This window comes from Hetaerina americana, unplaced genomic scaffold, assembly GCF_022747635.1.
Source record: "Hetaerina americana unplaced genomic scaffold, ioHetAmer1.1.p SCAF_3, whole genome shotgun sequence".
Taxonomy (NCBI): Eukaryota; Metazoa; Arthropoda; class Insecta; order Odonata; family Calopterygidae; genus Hetaerina; species Hetaerina americana.
The window spans coordinates 106,743,706-106,764,907 of NW_027286874.1; the positions used below are offsets into that span (position 1 = coordinate 106,743,706).

General features: G+C 38.2%; 1 protein-coding gene across 2 annotated transcripts; it reads right to left on the minus strand.

Moving 5' to 3' along the window:
- Nucleotides 1–1,565: 1,565 nt before the first annotated feature.
- On the minus strand, nt 1,566–20,907 carry LOC139690577 (activating signal cointegrator 1 complex subunit 1). Of its 2 annotated transcripts, none has more exons than XM_071588053.1 (9): nt 20,869–20,907; nt 20,369–20,502; nt 20,200–20,290; nt 19,996–20,105; nt 12,195–12,346; nt 9,053–9,216; nt 4,820–4,998; nt 3,936–4,123; nt 1,566–1,768 (listed from the first exon to the last, which is right to left on the minus strand). In XM_071588053.1, the coding sequence occupies exons 2-9, from the start codon at nt 20,496–20,498 to the stop codon at nt 1,652–1,654; spliced, it is 1,131 nt and encodes a 376-aa protein (XP_071444154.1). In that variant the 5' UTR covers nt 20,499–20,502; nt 20,869–20,907; the 3' UTR covers nt 1,566–1,651. The 2 variants fall into 2 exon arrangements, with proteins under 2 accessions (XP_071444154.1, XP_071444153.1); XM_071588052.1 differs by lacking the exon at nt 20,869–20,907 and adding an exon at nt 20,677–20,860.
- Between the last annotated feature and the right edge of the window lie 295 nt (nt 20,908–21,202).

Consider the following 21,202-nt stretch of genomic DNA (forward strand, 5'->3'; position numbering starts at 1 on the left):
ATGAAAAATTTAAGATTTCAGCAAAAAAATTGCAGTAAAACATAATCATGGCAGAAATAATATATCCAAAACCACTAACTACATAGTAGGATTTGCATTATTATCATTGAGTCACATTATAACAAAAGTCGAAGAACGTGTGGCTAAATATAGCATGATGATATACGAGGGTAGGTTGAAAACTAATGCACACATGCTAGTAGACCACAAACAAAATGACCTCTCCAGAAGCACTCCTGGTGGCATGTGGAAGTAACATTCCCCCTCGACACGAATGTGCAGGTTTGAGGTCGTTACATTCATCCAGTGTATTTTGAGAAGCGGAAGTATGGAGACGTGTTCTAGTGCTATGGCAACGCGAGCCAAACAGCGTGCTGTTGTCAAATTTTTAAATGCTGAAAAAGTGACTCCTACTGAGATTCATCGTCGTTTAAAGGCTGTTTATGGAGACGATGCTGTTGATAGATCTATTGTAAATCGATGGGTAGTAAAATTTCATGGTTGCGAGGATGGAAAAGCCATAATTGTTGATGAAACACGCAGCGGACGTCCGATCACTGCCACAAACAATAAACATCGCCAACTCATCAAAGATTTGATTCAAAATGACTGGCGAATCACTCAAATACATATCGCAAACCATATTGCAATATCCATGGATGTGTCGGTTTCATTAATGAACAATAATGTCAGCCCGTCCACGCACAACTGGAGAGGCTCTGTAAAACCTGAAATTTGAACTGATTCCACGCCTTCCTTATTCACGCGATCTTGCATCTTGAGACTTTTATATTTTTCCTTGACTCAAGAGACACCTCAAAGGTAATCATTACTCCTTAGATGATGAGGTGATGGTAGCTGTCAAGTCCTGGATTAGAGAAAAGTCGCGTTGAAATAGCACTAGAACATGTATCCATACTTCCGCTTCTCAAAATACACAGGATGAATGTAACGACCTCAAACCTGCACATGCGTGTTTAGGGGGAATGTTACTTCCACATGCCACCAGGAATGCTTCTGGAGAGGTCGTTTTGTTTGTAGTCTACAAGCATGTGTGCATTAGTTCTCAGCCTACCCTCTTAGAAAAGTGTTTGAAAAATCTGAAATAGGTTCTCAATGCCTTTTTCATCGAAAACACGATAAAGAATATTTGCTTAAATTTTTCCAATTTTTCAGTCAATGCAAATCATTCGATCATGAATTTTTAAATTGAAATACAAAAAAAATTATGAGATTTGACCCCAATTAAAATTAACGGATGGGCCTAAAATTACTGGTGTCACTTCTGATTTTCCAACATTCACCTAAATGTAATTAACCTCTAATTAAAAAAAATTTAAACGCATACTTACATGATACTCTGATCAAATTTATTATTTAACTTGCCTAAAAACACAAACATGGAAACACACACACACAGATCAAAGAAAAAATGAGCATACTGGAGAACATATGTTTTCCCTTTGAAATCTCAATGCCATTTCTCACAATAATAGTACCTTCCCGTATACCTTATATGATGAAAGTCAAAACACATTTACTTGGCGTGTGATATATTTATTAACCAAACATACATAACAATAAGTAATTACAAATACATACCAATTATAGGAGCATTTGCTTAAATATTTCCCAAATTTCCAGGAGACTATCACCCAAGGTCAACCTTGGCAGTCATTTGATAATAACCATTTTTTCCAGTTGAGTACCGCTGGGACAACTGAACAGCGCCAATAACTTGCTCTCCAAAATAGTAATCTTGAAATTTCTGGATAAGTAAGAGTGAGCATTCACTTGGTTAGTTGGAATGTATGATATGTATTGACAGAGATAAATCTAACAAAAACGAACTACACCATATGCTCCACCACTTATACTACAGAACACAACAGGAAGTAAGAAGACTGAAGATTAGCATTTTTTCTAACACATCTGGACAGTTTGGTACATGCATGTTAGGTGCCACCACTGCAGTAATTGGGTGTTCACTGATATTCATTCATGCAGCATTGGTTGTAAGGAAATGAGATATGGTGGCTCTCTGGGGGAGGATAATGGAATATTGGCATAGTGGACAGTGTTAGAAAGAAGTGTAAGGCAGGGTTGCCGATTATCACCATTGCTGTTCAACGTACGAGGCCGGTTCAATAAGTACCTGTGTTAGAAATGAAGAAACCATTTTTCAAAAACATTTTTTTCATTTTTCAACATAGTCCCCTTTTAGAAAGATCCACTTCTCCCAACGTTCCGCCCATTTTTTTAACCCCTCCAAAAAATAGGAATCGTCGAACTCTCAAAATACGCCTCCGTCTCGGTGATAACTTCCTCGTTTGAGCTAAATTTTTTCCCGTGAGCCATTTCTTCATGTTAGGGAATAAGAAAAAGTCGCAGGGAGCCAGATCAGGTGAATACGGGGGATGCGGCAGCAATTCATAACGTAGTTCATGCAGTTCGGTGGTGACAACTCCGGATCAGCTTGTTGTCCACCGTGAGCAATCGCGGCACCCATTGGGCCAACAATTTCTTTATCGCCAACTTATCATGTAAAATATTAATTGCCGTTCCGGTCGACACAGCTACGGTCTCTGCTACTTCGCACACTTTCGTTCGTCGATCAGCGAGAATCATGGCATGGACTTTTTGAATGATTTCCTCGGTAACCACGTCTGCCGGGCGTCCTGGTCGCTCCTCATCAAAAACAGATGTTCGCCCACATTTAAATTCGTTGAACCAATATCTAACTGTGCTCATAGATGGCAAAGTGTCCCCATAAACAGCATCCAACTTTGCTTTTATCTCCTTGCATTTCTTCCCATCCAAAAACAAAAAGCCAATCACTGAACAATACTGCTCTTTTTCCATCTAAGCAAAAATCACAAAACATGTCTCACTCGAATGGCTGCCATATCCAAACTAACCTTTAAATCAGTCTGAAATTTGTTTCACTGTCGTTTGATAGATGGCAGTACACGATGATAACATAAACTTCCCTCGGGAACAACCTTTGTCATCAAATACGGGTACTTATTGAACCGCCCTCGTATATGTGGAGGAAATGATTAAAGAGGTATGGGAAGAACTGCAGATAGGGATGAAGGTCAGTGGGGAATTCATAAAATCAATTAGGTTTGCTGATGACCAAGCTCAAGTGTGTCAGTCAGCCATGGGGCTGCAAGAATTGCTACGTTAATTAGAAATTCAGTGCGATAGATATGAGATGAGAATAAATATAAATAAAACATAGGTTAAGTGATTTTTCAGAAATAGGAAGGCAAAGTTTTAAACTAAAATAGGAGGGCAAAAACTAGAGCAGGTGGAACAGTTTTCGTATCTTGGACACGTTATGGACCAGAATGGTCAAAGTGGTAGTGATGTAAGGAAGAGAATTCCACTGGGCAAAGGGGCTTCCACAAGAAGGAGGGAATTGATGAAATTGATGTTGAGTAAGAATGTTAACAAAAGGCTCGTCAAAACTTTGATACGGAGCGTAGTTATGTACAGCACAGAAACATTGTCAATGAAGCAGGATGGTAGAAGTAGTTTGGAGGCTTTTGAAAAGTGGGTGGGAAGAAGGTGAAATGGACAGAAAGAAAAATAAATGAGGTAGTGCTGGGTATGGTAGATGAGGAGAGGGGATAGTTGGGGGTAATCATGAGGAGGAAGGGAAAATGGATGAAGGGCATATAGATCAGCAGTATGATTTTAAAGACTGTAATAGAGGGGAGAATGGTAGACAAATGAGGAAAGGAACAGGATAGGGCTGTTGGATGGGACGAAAGGAGGAAGAAGGTACTAGAGATAAAGAGGGGTTTGTTGTAGAGTAGGATGTTGGGTGCGAGAAACAAAACATTTATTTGGTAATTGTGTCAATTCAAAAACCTACCTTAACCGGTAGATCACCCAACAATAATAAAATAATCTTATAACCCACGTACCTCAAGAACTGATGATGCATCAAATGTCTCCCTCCCCCTTTTGGGAGGCTGCTTGCCTCGCCTTTGAAGCCCATCATTCCCTTCACCTTGCCTTGCGCCTTCACTTAATCCATCCTCTTCCTTGCGGAAGATGGTATTCATTAAGGTGACATGCAGCTTCACCCTTTCATACTCTTTCTGCATGAACCCTGAGTAAAAAAGAAACAGAGAGTCATTGACAATCTGTGTAACAGATTTACCATCCAGGACTAAAAATATAGGAAATTTATCAATACGATCAAAACTAATTTGCCAAAACATTTAGTTAATATGGACCATTCAATATAGAAAATAACTGCGCAAAACCATTTTTCAATTTAACCTCTCATTTTCAACATGCTTGGTCCAAAACCTGTAGATATAAGATTTGCACGCATCCTGAAGCTTCCGAGGGCTAAGTTGCAATTAGTAGGTTCCAAACAAAATTTATACAATAATAGAAAAAGACAAAATTAAATAAAAGAAACCGGAATCTTTGAAAAAGCATCAACTGGGTCCTCATCATCAAAATTTTTGAAAAAATAAAATCTGGGTGGTCACCACTAAATGAATATGCCATCACAGTCTCTTGGAACGATGGGAGAAAACAAGCAGGATGCAAGCAAAAGTATTGCTTTCCAAATATCAATGAAATATTCTTTCTTGAGAGGATTCATGTAGAAATAATCTGAGCTACAATTTGCACCATCCAAGGAGGGGGTCAGAAAGGAGCTTTAATACATCAATAACTCTTTCTCGTGTGTCCTTTGCTCCAGCTTAGCTACATATTATTGACACTTACAATATATCCGATTGTTATTTATGTTCTCTCTTGAGATTATTAAATTTGTTCAAAAGAAACTTACCCTTCTGAGTAAAATATGCAGCAATGTCATCTGCTAACCGCTGAAGAATGTCCTCATGACAACCATTTCCTACAACCACCTGCACTTTTCCATAGAGCACATCGACCTCAGCAGGATCATCGTTCATGTATTCCAATCCTTTCATTTGAACTTTCAGACTGCATCCTTGGAGCAATGGCCTACAGAGTCAACATCGGAAAAGGAGTTCAAATCATTCAGACATTTTGTTGCATTGAAAACAAGCAAACATCAACTTCTTCACTTTCTCCATCACCGCTGCATTTAACCGAATGACAGGAAGATTTTAAATTAAGTCTACTTGATTGGTTGTATTTGGAGATTAATTTTTACATTAAAACCTCTGATTTGGGCAAGAAACTTCCTACAGAGATGAGACAGGAACTGTTGCCTGGCGCAATAATTTACGTACAAAGTTTTGGCATAAAATTTTACCCATATACATTTGCTTAACACCCAAATATTTGCCAAGAAATTGCAGTAATGCATTATTCTGAACACAATGCGTTATTACAAATGTAATCCCACATTTCTTTTTATCTAAGTATTAATAAAAATATCCAGGGGTATTATCTCAGCTAAAGATCACAAATGAAAATAAATGCATGCATTTAAAATGTATCCACACAGAAATTGTTAATGTGCTAATGTTCTCATATTTTTATTCATTTTAAATTTATTTTTATAACAAAATTAGAGAATACTGAACATCATCTTAAAGATCCACTGTAGCCTATGAAATCATGCAGTAAAATATATTGTCCATAATTCAAAATGCAACGGACTGCACATAGGATAACAAACTTTGACTCATTCAAAAATACGATGGAAGAATTAAAAGAGGGTGGGGTGTGAAATAATTCACTCTTTATGATGTTCATTCCATTCGTATTCATTTGGACTTGTGATATTTGAAGTACCTAATAACATTTGGCAGGGCTGAGTGGCCCTTCTATATTTTAGGCCTATGGCATAATTAGCGATCACCTTGAATGACCCTCAATGTAGACAGATGCTCTATGATAAGTCACGTGGATTCTCAATCTGATTGGGGATCGGGATGGTGCAGTGGCTGATGGGCAGGTTTCCCACCGGAAGGGTTCAAATCTTGGAGACAGGAGATCTTTTCCAGTGGTATTCCAATCCCTATTTGAGGTACTTTGTGGAGAGCACTTTCAGTGAGTACGACGTCCGTTGGATGGGACGCTAAACTGCGGACCCCTAGGTGCCTTTCGACAAGAGTAGGCTAATGCCGAAGTAGGTTTTCTCTCCACCCTTCCTTTCCCATCCATCATTATTGGGCCTTCTTTGGGACCATCATCACATGACCTTGCTGTTGGTCACCTCCCATAAAAACTACTACTTGCATTTCACAGATGCCGTCAGTTGACTAAACATTGCATTGCACACAGCCAAGGCACTAGCAGTTAGTGGAATGGTTTTGTCAAGAGAGTTTTTTATGTACTGGTGTGATTATGGTGGCATAAATCAGTGTTTTTTTTAACACATTTTATTTCAGTAATGAGTTTCATTTAAATCTACATTTGAAATGGTCAGTTTTTTTTGTTACAGTGTCACCTCACTTAACGAGCACCTCGCAAAGCAACTAATTGAAGTAACTCATTATTCAAATGGGTCATGACATTCGCGACTCATTGAAGGATTACTCTTACGGCAATTCCATTTTTATATTTCACCAATAAATAATTATAAACAAGCCAAACAGGAATAATGAAGGCCATGAGAGACTTCGTACGATGTGCCATGCGTCTTGAACGTGCAATTACATTCCCTCTCAAGCCATTACATAAAAATCTACTTGGGAATGAGGAAAAAAGTATACATTGATCACAAGTATAATAAATACTTACCACCCTTGAGAGAGATTCCATAGCTCTTATTAAATTTACGCTAATTTCTGGAGAAATCATGAAATATGTACATCTAAATTCATGTCAGACTTTTTACAAGGGCCGTACAGAAAGTAACCTCTGTTATGTTATACACTGGAATAGATACAGAAAAATTTTCTGTTTTCATCTCAAAACTACATATCTCTACTGTTTCACACATATTCACCAAAGAGATTTAAACATTTGCCAAATCTCTGAACTAGTTTTCAAATTCTGGCAAGAAAATCAAAAGATGACGGCATATTTGGGGGAGTAGTAGTAGTAGTAGTTTTGAGGGGAGGCGACCGACAGCTAAGGTCATTTGCGCCATAGGGGAAGGATAGGAAAGGATGAAGGGTGGAGAGAAACCCGGCGTCGGCATTAGCCTACTCTTTACGAAAGGCACCAAGGGGTCCGCGGCTTAACGTCCCATGTCCCATCCGACGGACGGCGTACTCACTCAAAGTGCCCTCCACGAAGCACCTCAAGTAGGGATCGAGATACCTCTGAAAAATATTCAACACCGCCGGGATTTGAACCCGCGCCCTCAGGGTGGGAAGCCAGTACGTTAGCCCCCGCACCATCTCGATCCCCCAGCGGGATATTTGAAGTTCCTCGTCGAGATAAGCACAAAACATGTAGTAGCCTAACATTTCAGTAGCGATTCCATGCAACAGAGTCGTAGAAATCTGTGGAAATCTTTTTAAAAATTTCAGGTATCAGTTTTCATGAACTTTTCGTCAATTTTCAGAACGGTTCATTGTTCACCATAGATGTGTGGCCACTTCCGTCATCATCATGGACATAAATGCTCACTCTTAAACGAATGACAGCATTGACACACAACTCTTGTCATCATCACATTTGGTCCGTACAAAACACAAATTTGCCAATGAATGACAGCAGCATTGAGGTTTTTATCAGTAAAATTATTACTACTGAATGAATTTCACATTTGGTGGGAATATCAATTGTATTGTTTATTTTTATTTGCTATGTTATCAAATGACAAGCAGCACGACCTTCCAATCACCTCAGCTCGAGACATACTAACCTACTGTGTGTATCAATACAGCGACCAGTCAGCTCCCTCCACTAATTATCAAGTGACACAAAAACAGAGGTTATTTTCTAGACTTGCCTCGTATTATCACAGAAGGCATTAATCATTTTACCAAAGGAATAAATTAAAAGGGTCACTCATCTAGTGACAATATACCAAACAGATTTTCAAGAATCCTTGTCATATCTTGAAATGAAGTATGTCTGCATCTATAAGGATGTTCCCTGAGCATCCAAGGATTTTCTCAGATCATAAGCTGTCATAATACCAAGCATTTTACATGGGGGGCCCAAGAGAACCCGGCCTGACCTAGAGATGGTGGTAGCTCTTTGAAAAATATCACTGTACTAGAAAGTATGCAACCTATAAAGCATATGTTTAGTATTTGTTTGTTAGCCATCAATAGTGAACGTTTTCAGTGAATTAGTGAAAATGGAGAAAATTGGTCATCCTAATGGGATACAATACTTTTATTTGAAAGGCCTCAGCCCAACCAATATAAAAGCTGAACTGGATTCTACTCGGGGTGAGACGGCTCCTTCGTTTACATCAGTGGCGTCGTTTTTTTTTATATGCGCGTGGAATAATTTTCATTGACTATCTTGGAAAAGGATAAACTATCAAAGGCGAGTATTATGCAAACTTATTGCAATGTTTTAGTGAAGATATCAAGCAAAAGCGGCCGCATTTGGTTAAGAAGAAATTGTTGTTTCATCAAGACAATGCACCAGCTCACAAATCCGTTATTGCAATGGCAAACATTCATCAATTAAAGTTTGAATTGCCACCTCAAGCAACCTATTTGCCAGATATAGCCCCCTTGGATTGTTTTCTGCTCGCAAACTTGAAAAAATGGCTCGGTGGTCAAAGATTTTCCAACTGTGAAGAAGTGATGGCATTTAAAGAACTGGCATTTAATGGCTATTTTGAGGAGCAAGACAGTTCTTATGGTAAAAATGGTATCGAACTTCTTGAACATTGATGGGAAAAGTTTATAGAGCTGAAAGGAGATTACGTTGAAAAATAAATACCTTTTTTTCTAAAATTTTTGTGTTTTCTTTGTTAAGTCGGGTACTTTTGGGATTACCCTCATAGCAGGAGGAGGAGGTACAGGACACCAGAGTACATAACTCTGATATCAAACAGGGAATCATCAAGACACATAATGTACCTACTAACAGATTAGACAATCAATGAATTAATCCTAGAAATAGACTCCAGTAATGATACATTTTCATAATTAAATAAGTTAGGACTCACATGATAACATCAGCGAATGCATCTTGAAGAGCCTGGGCAGCCTGTTCCCTTTCCACCTTATCCAGAAGGGCCAGAGTGCCCAGGGTCAAATGCAACTTCTGTTCTCGTTGGAAAAGTGATTCACAAATGCCTCGACTATCTCTGCATACCTCTAGGACATCCCGCTGCATGTCAAAAAAAATAGGGTGCACACTTTGAAAATAGTTCATTGCTGTTGACATGCGGTACATGAAACACTTTCAAATTCATCCTGGTCCAGGAATTACTCTAATTATATTTAATCCCACCTAAAACATCTTGGTGCATCAGTACACTGCATACAAGTACACTTCCTAGCGGCGGGGAATGGGAAAAGTAGGTCCACTATCGTGGCAATCCCTTTAGAATGGATTATAGGTTATTTAGAAGGGTGAAAAAGGGCTTGGAATATTACTAGGCTTTGGTTTTGATGGTGTAATTTAGTTAAGAACATATGCTGTACACACATCAAATTCATAAAAATAAAGCTTATAAAATTCATCTGTTGTATACAGGGTGCGGGGCTTGAATTCGGACAAGCACGCATTTCCTCGAATGAGATTTCCTCTCAGGGTAAGCAAAACCTTCCCCAGACTTCTCCAAAGCACTATACTTAGCCACAATACCGTAAACAGTTGATCTGGGGTACCAGAAGAATCGAATTATTTTGAAATAAAACGCCCAGCGCAAACACTTTCAATTCTCTTCGATTGTACTCCACACTTGTACGTAACATCTCGGCTATTTTGAGATTATGACTGTTTACTAGATGCCTATAACTATAAAAACCACCAATCACGAACTCCAGCGGAACTACGATATTGCAGAAAATTCAAATTGAATTTTTCCGGATTTCAGAATCACACTCTGTATGCATAAACGTTGATGAAATTGGATGGCAATGGTTTCTCATTGTGGTCAGGAGTTGAAGATAAGAGCGCATTGTAATCAGGGTGCTGTCTTCATTATGAATAAGAAAACTAACAAAATAGGAGTCGCTATCTCCTCGGCTGCTATGGGTTTGTGCAAGTGTTGTCATTTGGGGATTTGTGATTTCAATGGTCACGCTCCATGGGATGGTGAACCTGACAGTGTCAATGATGAGATCTGAGAAAATTGAGGTAAGTTGTAAGTGAGTGTTACTCTGGAGAAAGAATAATATAATGGGCTATGTTTATTTGAACGGATCATTTGATGGCTTAAGGGGAAATGATATGAGAAATTTAAGGGGAAAATAATTCAAAAAGTGAATACTTTTACACATTTGCAGAATATTTGCGAAAATAAAATAGATTAAGAGATTACAAGGCATGTGAACACTGGAATAAAGGTTGTTTATAAAACACTGTAGCATGTGGAGAATATAAGCAAATTACCAGTTCTTTGATGCAGCAAAAATGGTAGTAATTATTCCACCAAGATGCTATCCCTCAATTTCTATCAATTTTTTCTGAATTTTGAAAATCGGACAAAAATAAATCTTTATTTTACATGTAATGTCTCAGTGATTAATTCAATAAAAAGCTTTTTCCATGATTTCCAACCATGAGGTACTTTTATATCAATGAATAGTTGGTTTTAAAAATACAAGAGGGGATTGCCACGAGTCAAAGTGCTTGGTGATTGCTCCTCTCACTAAGTCAGTCCCAAAAGTAGTATGACTTATTTTTTCCTGGATAGACCGACGGATGGGCGGCAGTTTCTCCGGCTGTGTTTGACAGAGGGGAGTCTCGGGAAAGGCTGGAAGCCAGTGGCAGTTGGCTACCAGCCACCACGGAGTGCTGATCGTTTGTTTGTGAAACCTCTATAACATGACCTCATTACGTTCCATCATGAACTGGTTATTGGGACAACACTACGCCAACAAATATTGCGTGAAACTGGAATAAACCAGGAAAGAGACTCGTGGCATGCTCAAGGCAGCTTATGGTGATAACACCTTGGGTAGATCAGTTGTTTCTGAGGGGCACAAGTGGTTTTGGGAGGGAATAGAAGATGCAGAACATTTAGGATGCCCTTCGACCTAAAAATCTGACAAAAATCTTGCAAGAGTGAAAGTTTTGTTGGACAGGGATCGCAAATTAAGTAAGTGTTTGCATGGCTTCTGATGAACTTGGCATTCCTTAAAGTGATATGCATCAATTTGTGACTGAAAACATGGGCATGAGAAAGGTGTGTACAAAGTTGGTGTTGCATGTGCATTTGGACGAACAAAAGGAAACTCAAACGTGGATCTGCCAATAGCTTCTTGGCCACTTGAGTTAGGATCCAAATTTTTTAGACAATGCCCCACCAGACTTCTTTCTCTTCTCCCACGTCAAATTTGTGCCGAGAGAACCTCACCACGGCTTGGTGGCCACAGGCCGTGACGAGAGTACTTAGCAGCATTCTGGGTGCTGCCTTCCAGAAGGCATACAAGGCATGGAAAGCCCAACGGCAGCAATGTGTGGGTGTCGAAGACTTTTGAGTGAATGTATCAATTCTGGCAATATATTTTTTAAATCGAATAAGCCCTACTACTTTAGGGGCAGACCTTGTATCTAGATTTCAAGGTGCAACATTGCCAAGCACCACCTTCTAATTCTCTACTTCCTGAAATTCTTGCCCTAGGGGAAAAATTTAACTCGGGTAAAAATCATTCGTAGTCGTCAGTTTGCTTCACAACGCAGCGGGAGAAAGGTACAACGCCGGAATTAAAAAGCTGCTTACAAGGATGCAAAAAGTGATCGATCATCAAGGAGACTATTTACAAAAATAGCTTAATGCTTAACCTTTCCTACAATGTACACAAAGTTGAGAATAAATTTGATTTTTCAAGGAAAAAAACAGGAGACCTTACTTTTCGAATCACCCTTGTAATTGACTCTATGAATGTCATCAATTTCAGGATACTTTTAAAACAAAAAAATTACAAAACCTCCATTTCACACTTTTTGCTATGGTTTTCATCATAAGAGTAATTACCCCAAGTAGAATCACATGTTTGATCTGTTGAATCATCCTTGACATGCACTGAAATACCATAACTCTATTTTCAATACCATAAATTAACTATTGAAATATTTTTAAAACACTTTTTTTGAAAACTAAAAAAATAACTTTAGCTACGCAAGGGACTTCTCACCTTAAACTGCAGAAAGGATTTTTGGATATCTTCCCCAGCCATTGAGAGAGACAGGAAGTGTGTGAAAGCTTGCCTCTGTCGAGATGACATTACAATCAAGCCAATACGCCTGCAGGCAGCAGACACACCCTTGTGGTCCATTCCCTTAATTTCTGTTGGGGAACACGAAAAATGAGCCATAAATAATTTCAGATATTTCACGAGATTTTGCATTAACTGATTTTGAATGAAAATCTACATTTTCATGGTAATGGCAAGAAAACCATAATGGTGTCCAATTACAATAAGTACATAATCTATACAAAAATACATAATTTATGTGGGTAAGCCAATTTAAAAAAATCAGCTTTCTATTCACGTTGCAATATGACATTAATGATAATGTACTGTGAGCCTATCACTCGGAAGGAGAGATTTAAGAGAAGAAGATGAAATGGAGCTGGAGAACCAAGCATTTGCCACAATAGCAATAATACAACATTGAAGTAGCTGAGGAAGCATGTGCTATGAATTTTCTGGATGATGCTATATACCTCTCAGAACTACAATCAATGTTCCTTCAAGTGCAGCACCTCTTCCTTCAATACATCATCAACTATTTCCTCCTTGGGCACTCCCGTACATCCAGAATAATCTACATTAACAAATCAGCAGTAGTGCCTAGTAACCAGCTTGAATTTGGAGCCATTAAAATTCTGTTAATTGTACCATCATTTGAATAAAAAAGTATCGGAAAAGTTTTGGAAAATGAGATTCATTTCTGATAATGCTACAATGTCTCAAAATTCTTTAAAGTACATCCCTTGAGCTGCAAAACACTTTTGCCAGCATTACACAAATCAAAGACCTTCCTGGTTGGTGGAAGGTCCTTAAGGGTACAGGCACAAGCTTCTTTGGCAGCATTTCAAGGGTCCCATGGCAGTGTCCTTTGAGGGAGAATTTCACTTTTATAGGGAATAGGAAATAGTCCGCTGGTGCCAAGTCGTTACTGTAAGGGGGTTGGGGAATCGTTGCAATGCCATTACAGGTCTTCTCAAGCAAACACTCGGCTTTGCCCCAGGTCGTCCGTCAAGACCTACGGGAGGACGAGTTTAGGGCATATCTTTCGTTTCACCAAATTTTCAGCGGCAATGGTGTGCACTGTCATCTTATCAATGCAAATACAAACTGTGATCAAGCACACACTTAACTGGTTAATTTAATGGTCTGAATTCAGCACTTCCCGTACACTTCAGGAAAAAATTGCCACCGATACTTTTTACACAAACTTTGTATAACTTGAGAAATAAAAATTAAGGTCACCACTGTAACTATTTGGGTCTTAGATCAGTTTGATGCAAAACGAAAGAGCACATTTAACATTTAACTACATATAGTATACGTATAGCTGGTTTGGTTGGTCATACATAAACATTTAGGTCCGGAGGGCCAATTACTTTCCCTATGCTGCCTTGAATAAAGCTATGAACACACCATACTCTGCTACATATGAAGGAGGTGAAAAAATTTGTTGTCTCAGGCGTAACTTTGTGGAATTTGCATAACATATTGAAATGTAATGAAATAATTGACTTTGTAATTCCACACACTTTATTTAAAAACACACGACCCAGGTTTCGACGTTGAACGTCATCATCAGGTGGTCCTCATAGAAGCACGCTGGCTATATATACCTTCTGATCATAGGAGGGGGGGGTTGGTCAGAGAGGGAGGTCGGAGGGGTAAAAAGGTTACAATGTAGCTGGGAAGAAAAGAGAATTACATTTTTGATTTAGAAGAGTGGTAGGTCTAGGAGTGGGGAGTGGGAGGGATACAAAATTTCGTTGGCAAGATCATCTTTCCAACGGACACATTTCAAAATTTCTAACTGCTCCAAAGCATCGAGCCTTTGACCTTTTTCTTCAAAATGAATAATTTTTGTCACAAAGTCACTTTTGTGATCACTTTCGATGAGGTGTTTTGCAAAGAGGGATGTTATGTTCTTATTTTTTACACATGTTTGGTGTTCTTTAATCCTTTCTTTAAATTTCCGTCCTGTTTGTCCAATATACTTTGTGCTACAATCCGAGCACTTTAACTCATACACTCCACTCCTCTCGTTTTCGGGGACTTTGTCTTTAGTGTGAGAGATCAGGTTCTTAAGGCATGAACGACTGTAAAAGGCACATTTAATTTTTTCTTCAGGTAAACTTTTAATTACTTTTTGAGAAATAGTCCCAAGATATAGTATTCTCCGCCATTTGGCAGTGGGATCTTTTACATGTTCGGGGTTGTAAATGTGGCTTAAGGCTATTTTTGTAAGTTTATTCCGGTAAAGTTTATTTATTAGATCTTCTGAATACCCATTGTTTACTGCTAACGTTTTAATTACATTAAGTTCCTTATTTACATTGAATTTTGACATAGGGATAGCGGTCAAACGGTGGATCATTGCATGAAATGCCGAAAGCTTTTGGGTGAAGCAATGCCTTGAAGAGGAATTAATTAATTGGTCTGTATACATTTCTTTCCTAAAAATGGAATACTGTAACCCATCTTTGTCTTTAGAAATGGATAGGTCGAGGAAATTCAGGGAACCTTTTTCCTCTTTTTCACACGTGAATTGTACATTAGAATTGATAGAATTTAGATGTGCTAGAAACTGATCTAGTTGCCTATCAGAACCTGTCCACACACAGAAGACATCGTCTACATATCTTAACCAACAAAATACATTATTAATGAGAGGGTAGGCTGAGGAGAACAAAACTTTTTCAAAATTGTCCATATACATATCGGCCAGGAGTGGGGACAAGGGCGAGCCCATGGCTAAACCATTGGGTTGTTGGAAATAGGTACCATTAAAAATGAAATAATTTTGGGAAACACACGTCTTAAGTAATGCACAAAGTTCACTTATAACTGGAACTGGGATGGATTTCCGGATGAGGATGTCTTCGGCAAGGTTCACCGCTTCCATGGGTGGCACGTTGGTGAAAAGGTTGCGTACATCAAAGGAAACAAGCATGCACTTTTTCGGGATGACCTTTTTCATAAGTTTGTTCACAAGGTCCAAGGAATTCACTACACCATATTCCGTGGAAAATTTGGAAACCTCCCTGAAGAGTACATTAAGCCTTTTCGCTAGTATGTGGTTGGGAGCTGACATATTTGATACTACAGGCCTGATCGGAATCCCATTTTTATGAACTTTAGGTAGCCCGAAAAACCGTGGTGCTGAGGGATTCATTTGCACTAGTTTCAACATTTCACAACTTTTGAATAACGTGTTACAAGATTTAATCACTTTCTTAATTTCTTGTTGAAACTTGGGGGTTGGGTCTGAACGAAGTACTTCAATGTTATTGTCCCTGATGAAGTCTTCGCATTTCGTGATGTAGGTATTTCGTTCTAATACAACCACTGCGCTGCCTTTGTCTGCTTTCTGGATGATCAAATTTTTCTCTGTCACAGAATGTTTAATGGACTTTAAGGCCTCGTACTCGGTAGAATACTTCATCTTTTTTACTCCAAGTTTTGAGAATTTAAGGAGCTCCTGGGAAACAACTTGTTTAACCGTGATATTTTCTTTCTGAAGGGCAACTTCAAGGTCAACAGCCAGGTTTTTAATGTTTTTAACAGAAATTGGAATTTTAGGTACGTACTTAAGGCCTTTTTCTAGCAAAGAAATCTCACTATTAGAAAAGGAATGTCCGGAAAGGTTAACGATTCGAGGCCCAAACTTATGGTCACACTTAGAACTTGTTGATTTTGAACTGGACTCCTTATTTCTCCGTAGTAAATCAAGCTTACGGTTCATTTTCGCTCTTTTTTGAAAGGAAATCTCACTGCACTTCTGACGGACCTCATTATCAAAGTATAGCCACTCGATCCAATGAAGTTTATGGGACAATTCCACGTATAAAAGTAGTAGATAATGGGATATAGCGTCTCGTTTAACAGGAAAAAGGTTCCCTGAATTTCCTCGACCTATCCATTTCTAAAGACAAAGATGGGTTACAGTATTCCATTTTTAGGAAAGAAATGTATACAGACCAATTAATTAATTCCTCTTCAAGGCATTGCTTCACCCAAAAGCTTTCGGCATTTCATGCAATGATCCACCGTTTGACCGCTATCCCTATGTCAAAATTCAATGTAAATAAGGAACTTAATGTAATTAAAACGTTAGCAGTAAACAATGGGTATTCAGAAGATCTAATAAATAAACTTTACCGGAATAAACTTACAAAAATAGCCTTAAGCCACATTTACAACCCCGAACATGTAAAAGATCCCACTGCCAAATGGCGGAGAATACTATATCTTGGGACTATTTCTCAAAAAGTAATTAAAAGTTTACCTGAAGAAAAAATTAAATGTGCCTTTTACAGTCGTTCATGCCTTAAGAACCTGATCTCTCACACTAAAGACAAAGTCCCCGAAAACGAGAGGAGTGGAGTGTATGAGTTAAAGTGCTCGGATTGTAGCACAAAGTATATTGGACAAACAGGACGGAAATTTAAAGAAAGGATTAAAGAACACCAAACATGTGTAAAAAATAAGAACATAACATCCCTCTTTGCAAAACACCTCATCGAAAGTGATCACAAAAGTGACTTTGTGACAAAAATTATTCATTTTGAAGAAAAAGGTCAAAGGCTCGATGCTTTGGAGCAGTTAGAAATTTTGAAATGTGTCCGTTGGAAAGATGATCTTGCCAACGAAATTTTGTATCCCTCCCACTCCCCACTCCTAGACCTACCACTCTTCTAAATCAAAAATGTAATTCTCTTTTCTTCCCAGCTACATTGTAACCTTTTTACCCCTCCGACCTCCCTCTCTGACCAACCCCCCCCTCCTATGATCAGAAGGTATATATAGCCAGCGTGCTTCTATGAGGACCACCTGATGATGACGTTCAACGTCGAAACCTGGGTCGTGTGTTTTTAAATAAAGTGTGTGGAATTACAAAGTCAATTATTTCATTACATTTCAAAGGAGGTGAAAGTTTCTTACTTGTTTTCAGTGACTGGATTGTTATCACTACTGAAATGACAAAGATCTGTAATGAAATATGATGCGCAAAAAATGAAAAAATACACCATAATTAGACAATCACAATGCACCCAACAATTAATCAATACATATCATATGCAAAGTATCTCTCATGATGGTTCGTGGCCTCTCCTAAAGAGGTTTCTCATTCTTGCCAAGAATGCCTGCCAGAGTCTTGACTTTATCTCCTATGGGTATCTCCATTAGGAAATGTTCATAGAACCTAAGGCTGGAAACAAGGAAGCAATTCGTCAAGACTTTCGAGCGGAGCATGGCGCTCTATGACTCAGAGATTTGGAACATTGAAAAAGTCGACCAGCGAAGAATAGAAGCATTTGAAATATGGGGCTGGAGGAGAATGCTGAAGATTAAATGGACAGACAAAGTAAGGAACGAGGAAGTATATAGAAGAGCAGAAGGGGATAGAGCCATATGGAGAACTCTACAGCAAAGAAGAAATAGATGGATTGGACACACATTGAGGCACAATGGATTGATTAGGAATATAATAGAAGGAAAGATTCCACAAGGAAGACCAAGAGACATGTGCATAGGACAATCTAAGAAGGATGTAAAACAGAGAGGAAGTATCAGGGATTGAGGGGATTGAAAATTTGTTTACAAAGTCAATTATTTCATTTCAATATGAGGGGATTGACATTAAATGGAGTAGAATGGAGGGCTGCAGTAAACCAATCCTAGAATTGAAATACTGATGACGATGATTTAATATTTGCGTATTCTGAAGATACATCAACATTGAACGAGAAAGCCATTTCTGCCAAACAAAAATAACTCAAGATTAGGGGCAGAAAAGGGTTATTAGGCATATTCCTGTCCATTGGAGGAACTAAACCCAAAACCTTGGCTAATGAGGCCAATATTAACACTTTCCACATTACTGTCTCTATAATCTCAACAAATTGCAGTCAATGAGAGCAGAGGAGTCCTTAAGAAAGGCTCCAAAAAGTTGATAAATAGTTTAATTGATCAACCTTTAATTGATAAATTCATAAAAAAATGATTGCACAATACAGTTTTGTTTCTGGAAGCCAGTTCCAGAATGGCAAGTTATTCACATACTAGATATACTTGGTAGAACTGAGTTTACAATACGACGGTTTCAAACAGGAAAAAGTACAAATAATAAATATATCATGAGCAATACATCTCGCACAATTTCCAACAATGTAATGTATACATGAAATAGAGAGTTCAGCTTATCATTACTTCAGAGTAAACTAACCTTAAATTATTATTACTTTTTATTTGCCCAGAGATCACAATACAAAAATACCAGGTGGGTGGTGTATGTACATGATATAAGGCACGTCAAAAAGGAGCAAAGACACAGGCTCAGTTAAGATACATGAAAGAAATGATGCTCATAGTTACATGAATTTTTGGCACAAACCCATGAACATTGGCTGTTACATGTCCATGCAATATCAAATTCAGTTAAATCATTGATCTCCAACATGAAATGGACCATTGCTAGAAACTAAAAGTATGAACTTACTGGTCGGGAATATTGTTGAGATATTGGCCAACCAAGTAGAACACATTGCGCTGTAGATATATTTTTAATTTATGCCTGAATGCAGCAGTTCCCCTTGTATCCTTGATACTTTTGGCTAGTTTGTTATATAATCTGATGCCCATTTCATTGGGTCCTAATTTCAATGCTTTAGTTCTTTTATTGCCATAATGGATGTCATCCTCTCTCTGGTGTAATAATGATAATAGGCAGAGTTAAGAGAATAGTTGCCAATATTATTTGTTATGTATAGAATTAAAAACATAATGTAGATTCACAGGAGTGGTAGGAAATTTAATTCATGGAAAATAGGCCTTGATGGAGCATTGTGAGGTTTCCGGCAATGATTCTAATAGCTTTCTTTTGCATTTTTAAGATGGTTTGAGAAATAGCAGCTGATCCCCCTAATATTATACTGTAGGTTATATTTGAATAAATTTCCCCATAGTGCAAATTGAGTAGTACAGTTTTACTTGTAGTTTCATACAGGTGTCTTAATAAGTAGCAAGTTGAACTGAGCTTGTGTTGAAGGGCTTTTCCATGAGTATCCCAAGAAATATTTGAACATAGAGAAATACCTAGAAATTTGCATTCTGTCACATGCTCAATTGATTGGTCATTGATTTTGACCATCAGATCATTTGACACGTTCTTACTGTGTGTAAAGTATACTATTTTACTTTTATTTACATCTAAGTTTAGACGGTTGTCTGTACACCACTTGTTTATTGCAAGTGGGCCGGATTTAGATTTTTCCACAAGGCTGGGATGTGTTTGTATTGATATTAATTACATTAGTGTCATCAGCATACAACAGTATTATTATTAGGTATTATTCCATCATTATTTGGTAAGCAGTTAGGTAGGTCATTGACGTATATCAGAAAGAGGAGTGGCCCAAGGGTTGAGCCTTGTGGAACACCTTTGTTAACTTGCTATGCTTCAGATGAATGTTTTGACCCATCAACTGATAACACTACTTTCTGAGTGCGATTATGAATATAGGACTTCATCCAGTTTAGAGGAATTCCTCTAATTCCTATTCTATTGAGTTAAATTAGTAGTCTATTGTGGTTAGCATAATCAAAAGCCTTTGACAAGTCAAAAAACATTCCACAAAAGCATTCCAAAGGAACTATTATAAATGAGAAATAACTATAGTATCACCCCCAATCAAACAACGATATAGGTTACACTGTGGTTGAATATAGGTCAACAAAATCTTACTTATGTCACCTTCCTGTCCCATTTTCGGAATGTATATGTGCGTGCGCGTTTCGGTCTCCAAACGCTTACGAGTAGTCCCTCTGGAACCAATTATGAGCGGGAAATAGGGACTAAAAGAAAAACCACATAATAGGAACCAAATAAAATTTAACCACAATACAAATTTTGAGCAGGGTAGGAAAACGATGCTTCATTATTTTTTACCTGGCAACATGAAGAGATGCAGTAAATTTGCCAGTATCATCACAATCAATCTGCACATCATCTATTGCAGGGTTAGCATAACATTCAGGCTCTGAAAGTAATATATTCTCGTTTCGGTAAAATATTTATACAATCAGACAATAATTAACGAATTACATCAAAGATTTACCATCATCATACTCTTGAATACTTCGAGAGTAGTTTGATACATTTTCTTCTTGACATATCGAAGGGTCAACCACATTGATTCGAAAACAGCAACCCTCAACCCACTTCAAATCTGGCCGCATAACATCCATGAGCCTGTGATGGGTTTGAATCGCATTTCATATCTCTTTTTCGTGGAACAAAATAACAAGGGAAGAACAAAATTGATGTGGTTCAAAATGATGAAATGGAAGAATTTGCATCGGAGAATACATGAGTATTCGTGTTTCATATCCAAGGTGGTGTGAATTTGTATTTATAGACTCTTACTCTAAATGATGGCACACTTTGTCGATGAGCTTTTCGGTGTGTGTCCGGTGAAATAACTCCCATAAGAGCTTTAAAAATGAAAGTGACGACGCTGGATCGTCTCTTTCCAGTAGAGTGCAGAATTGTAGATGTAATTGTTTACAAGGATTAGGACCATCGGGATCAATATGTATATGATTTACAGTTATATACCACCCGTCGCTGTCAGCATTAAGAGAGATCTTGGGGATCACGAAGCAAATAATTAAAAATAATATTACATTGAAGGTAGTTAACTGAACTTGGCCCACAACTCCATCTCGACCAGTATCGACCATACACAGTTCAGTGATACCAACATTGTAGTTCACATTTTCTCGATAAGTAAAAGGCATTATCTCCTGAACCAGAGCATCTATTTCACTAAAATTGACACTATACACTCAGTAGTCCTCGCTTTATTTTCGTTATTGTTAAGTTTTTCCCATAAGGGCAAGACTTTCAGAAAGTAGAGAATAAGGCGCTGCTTGGCAATGTTGCACCCTGA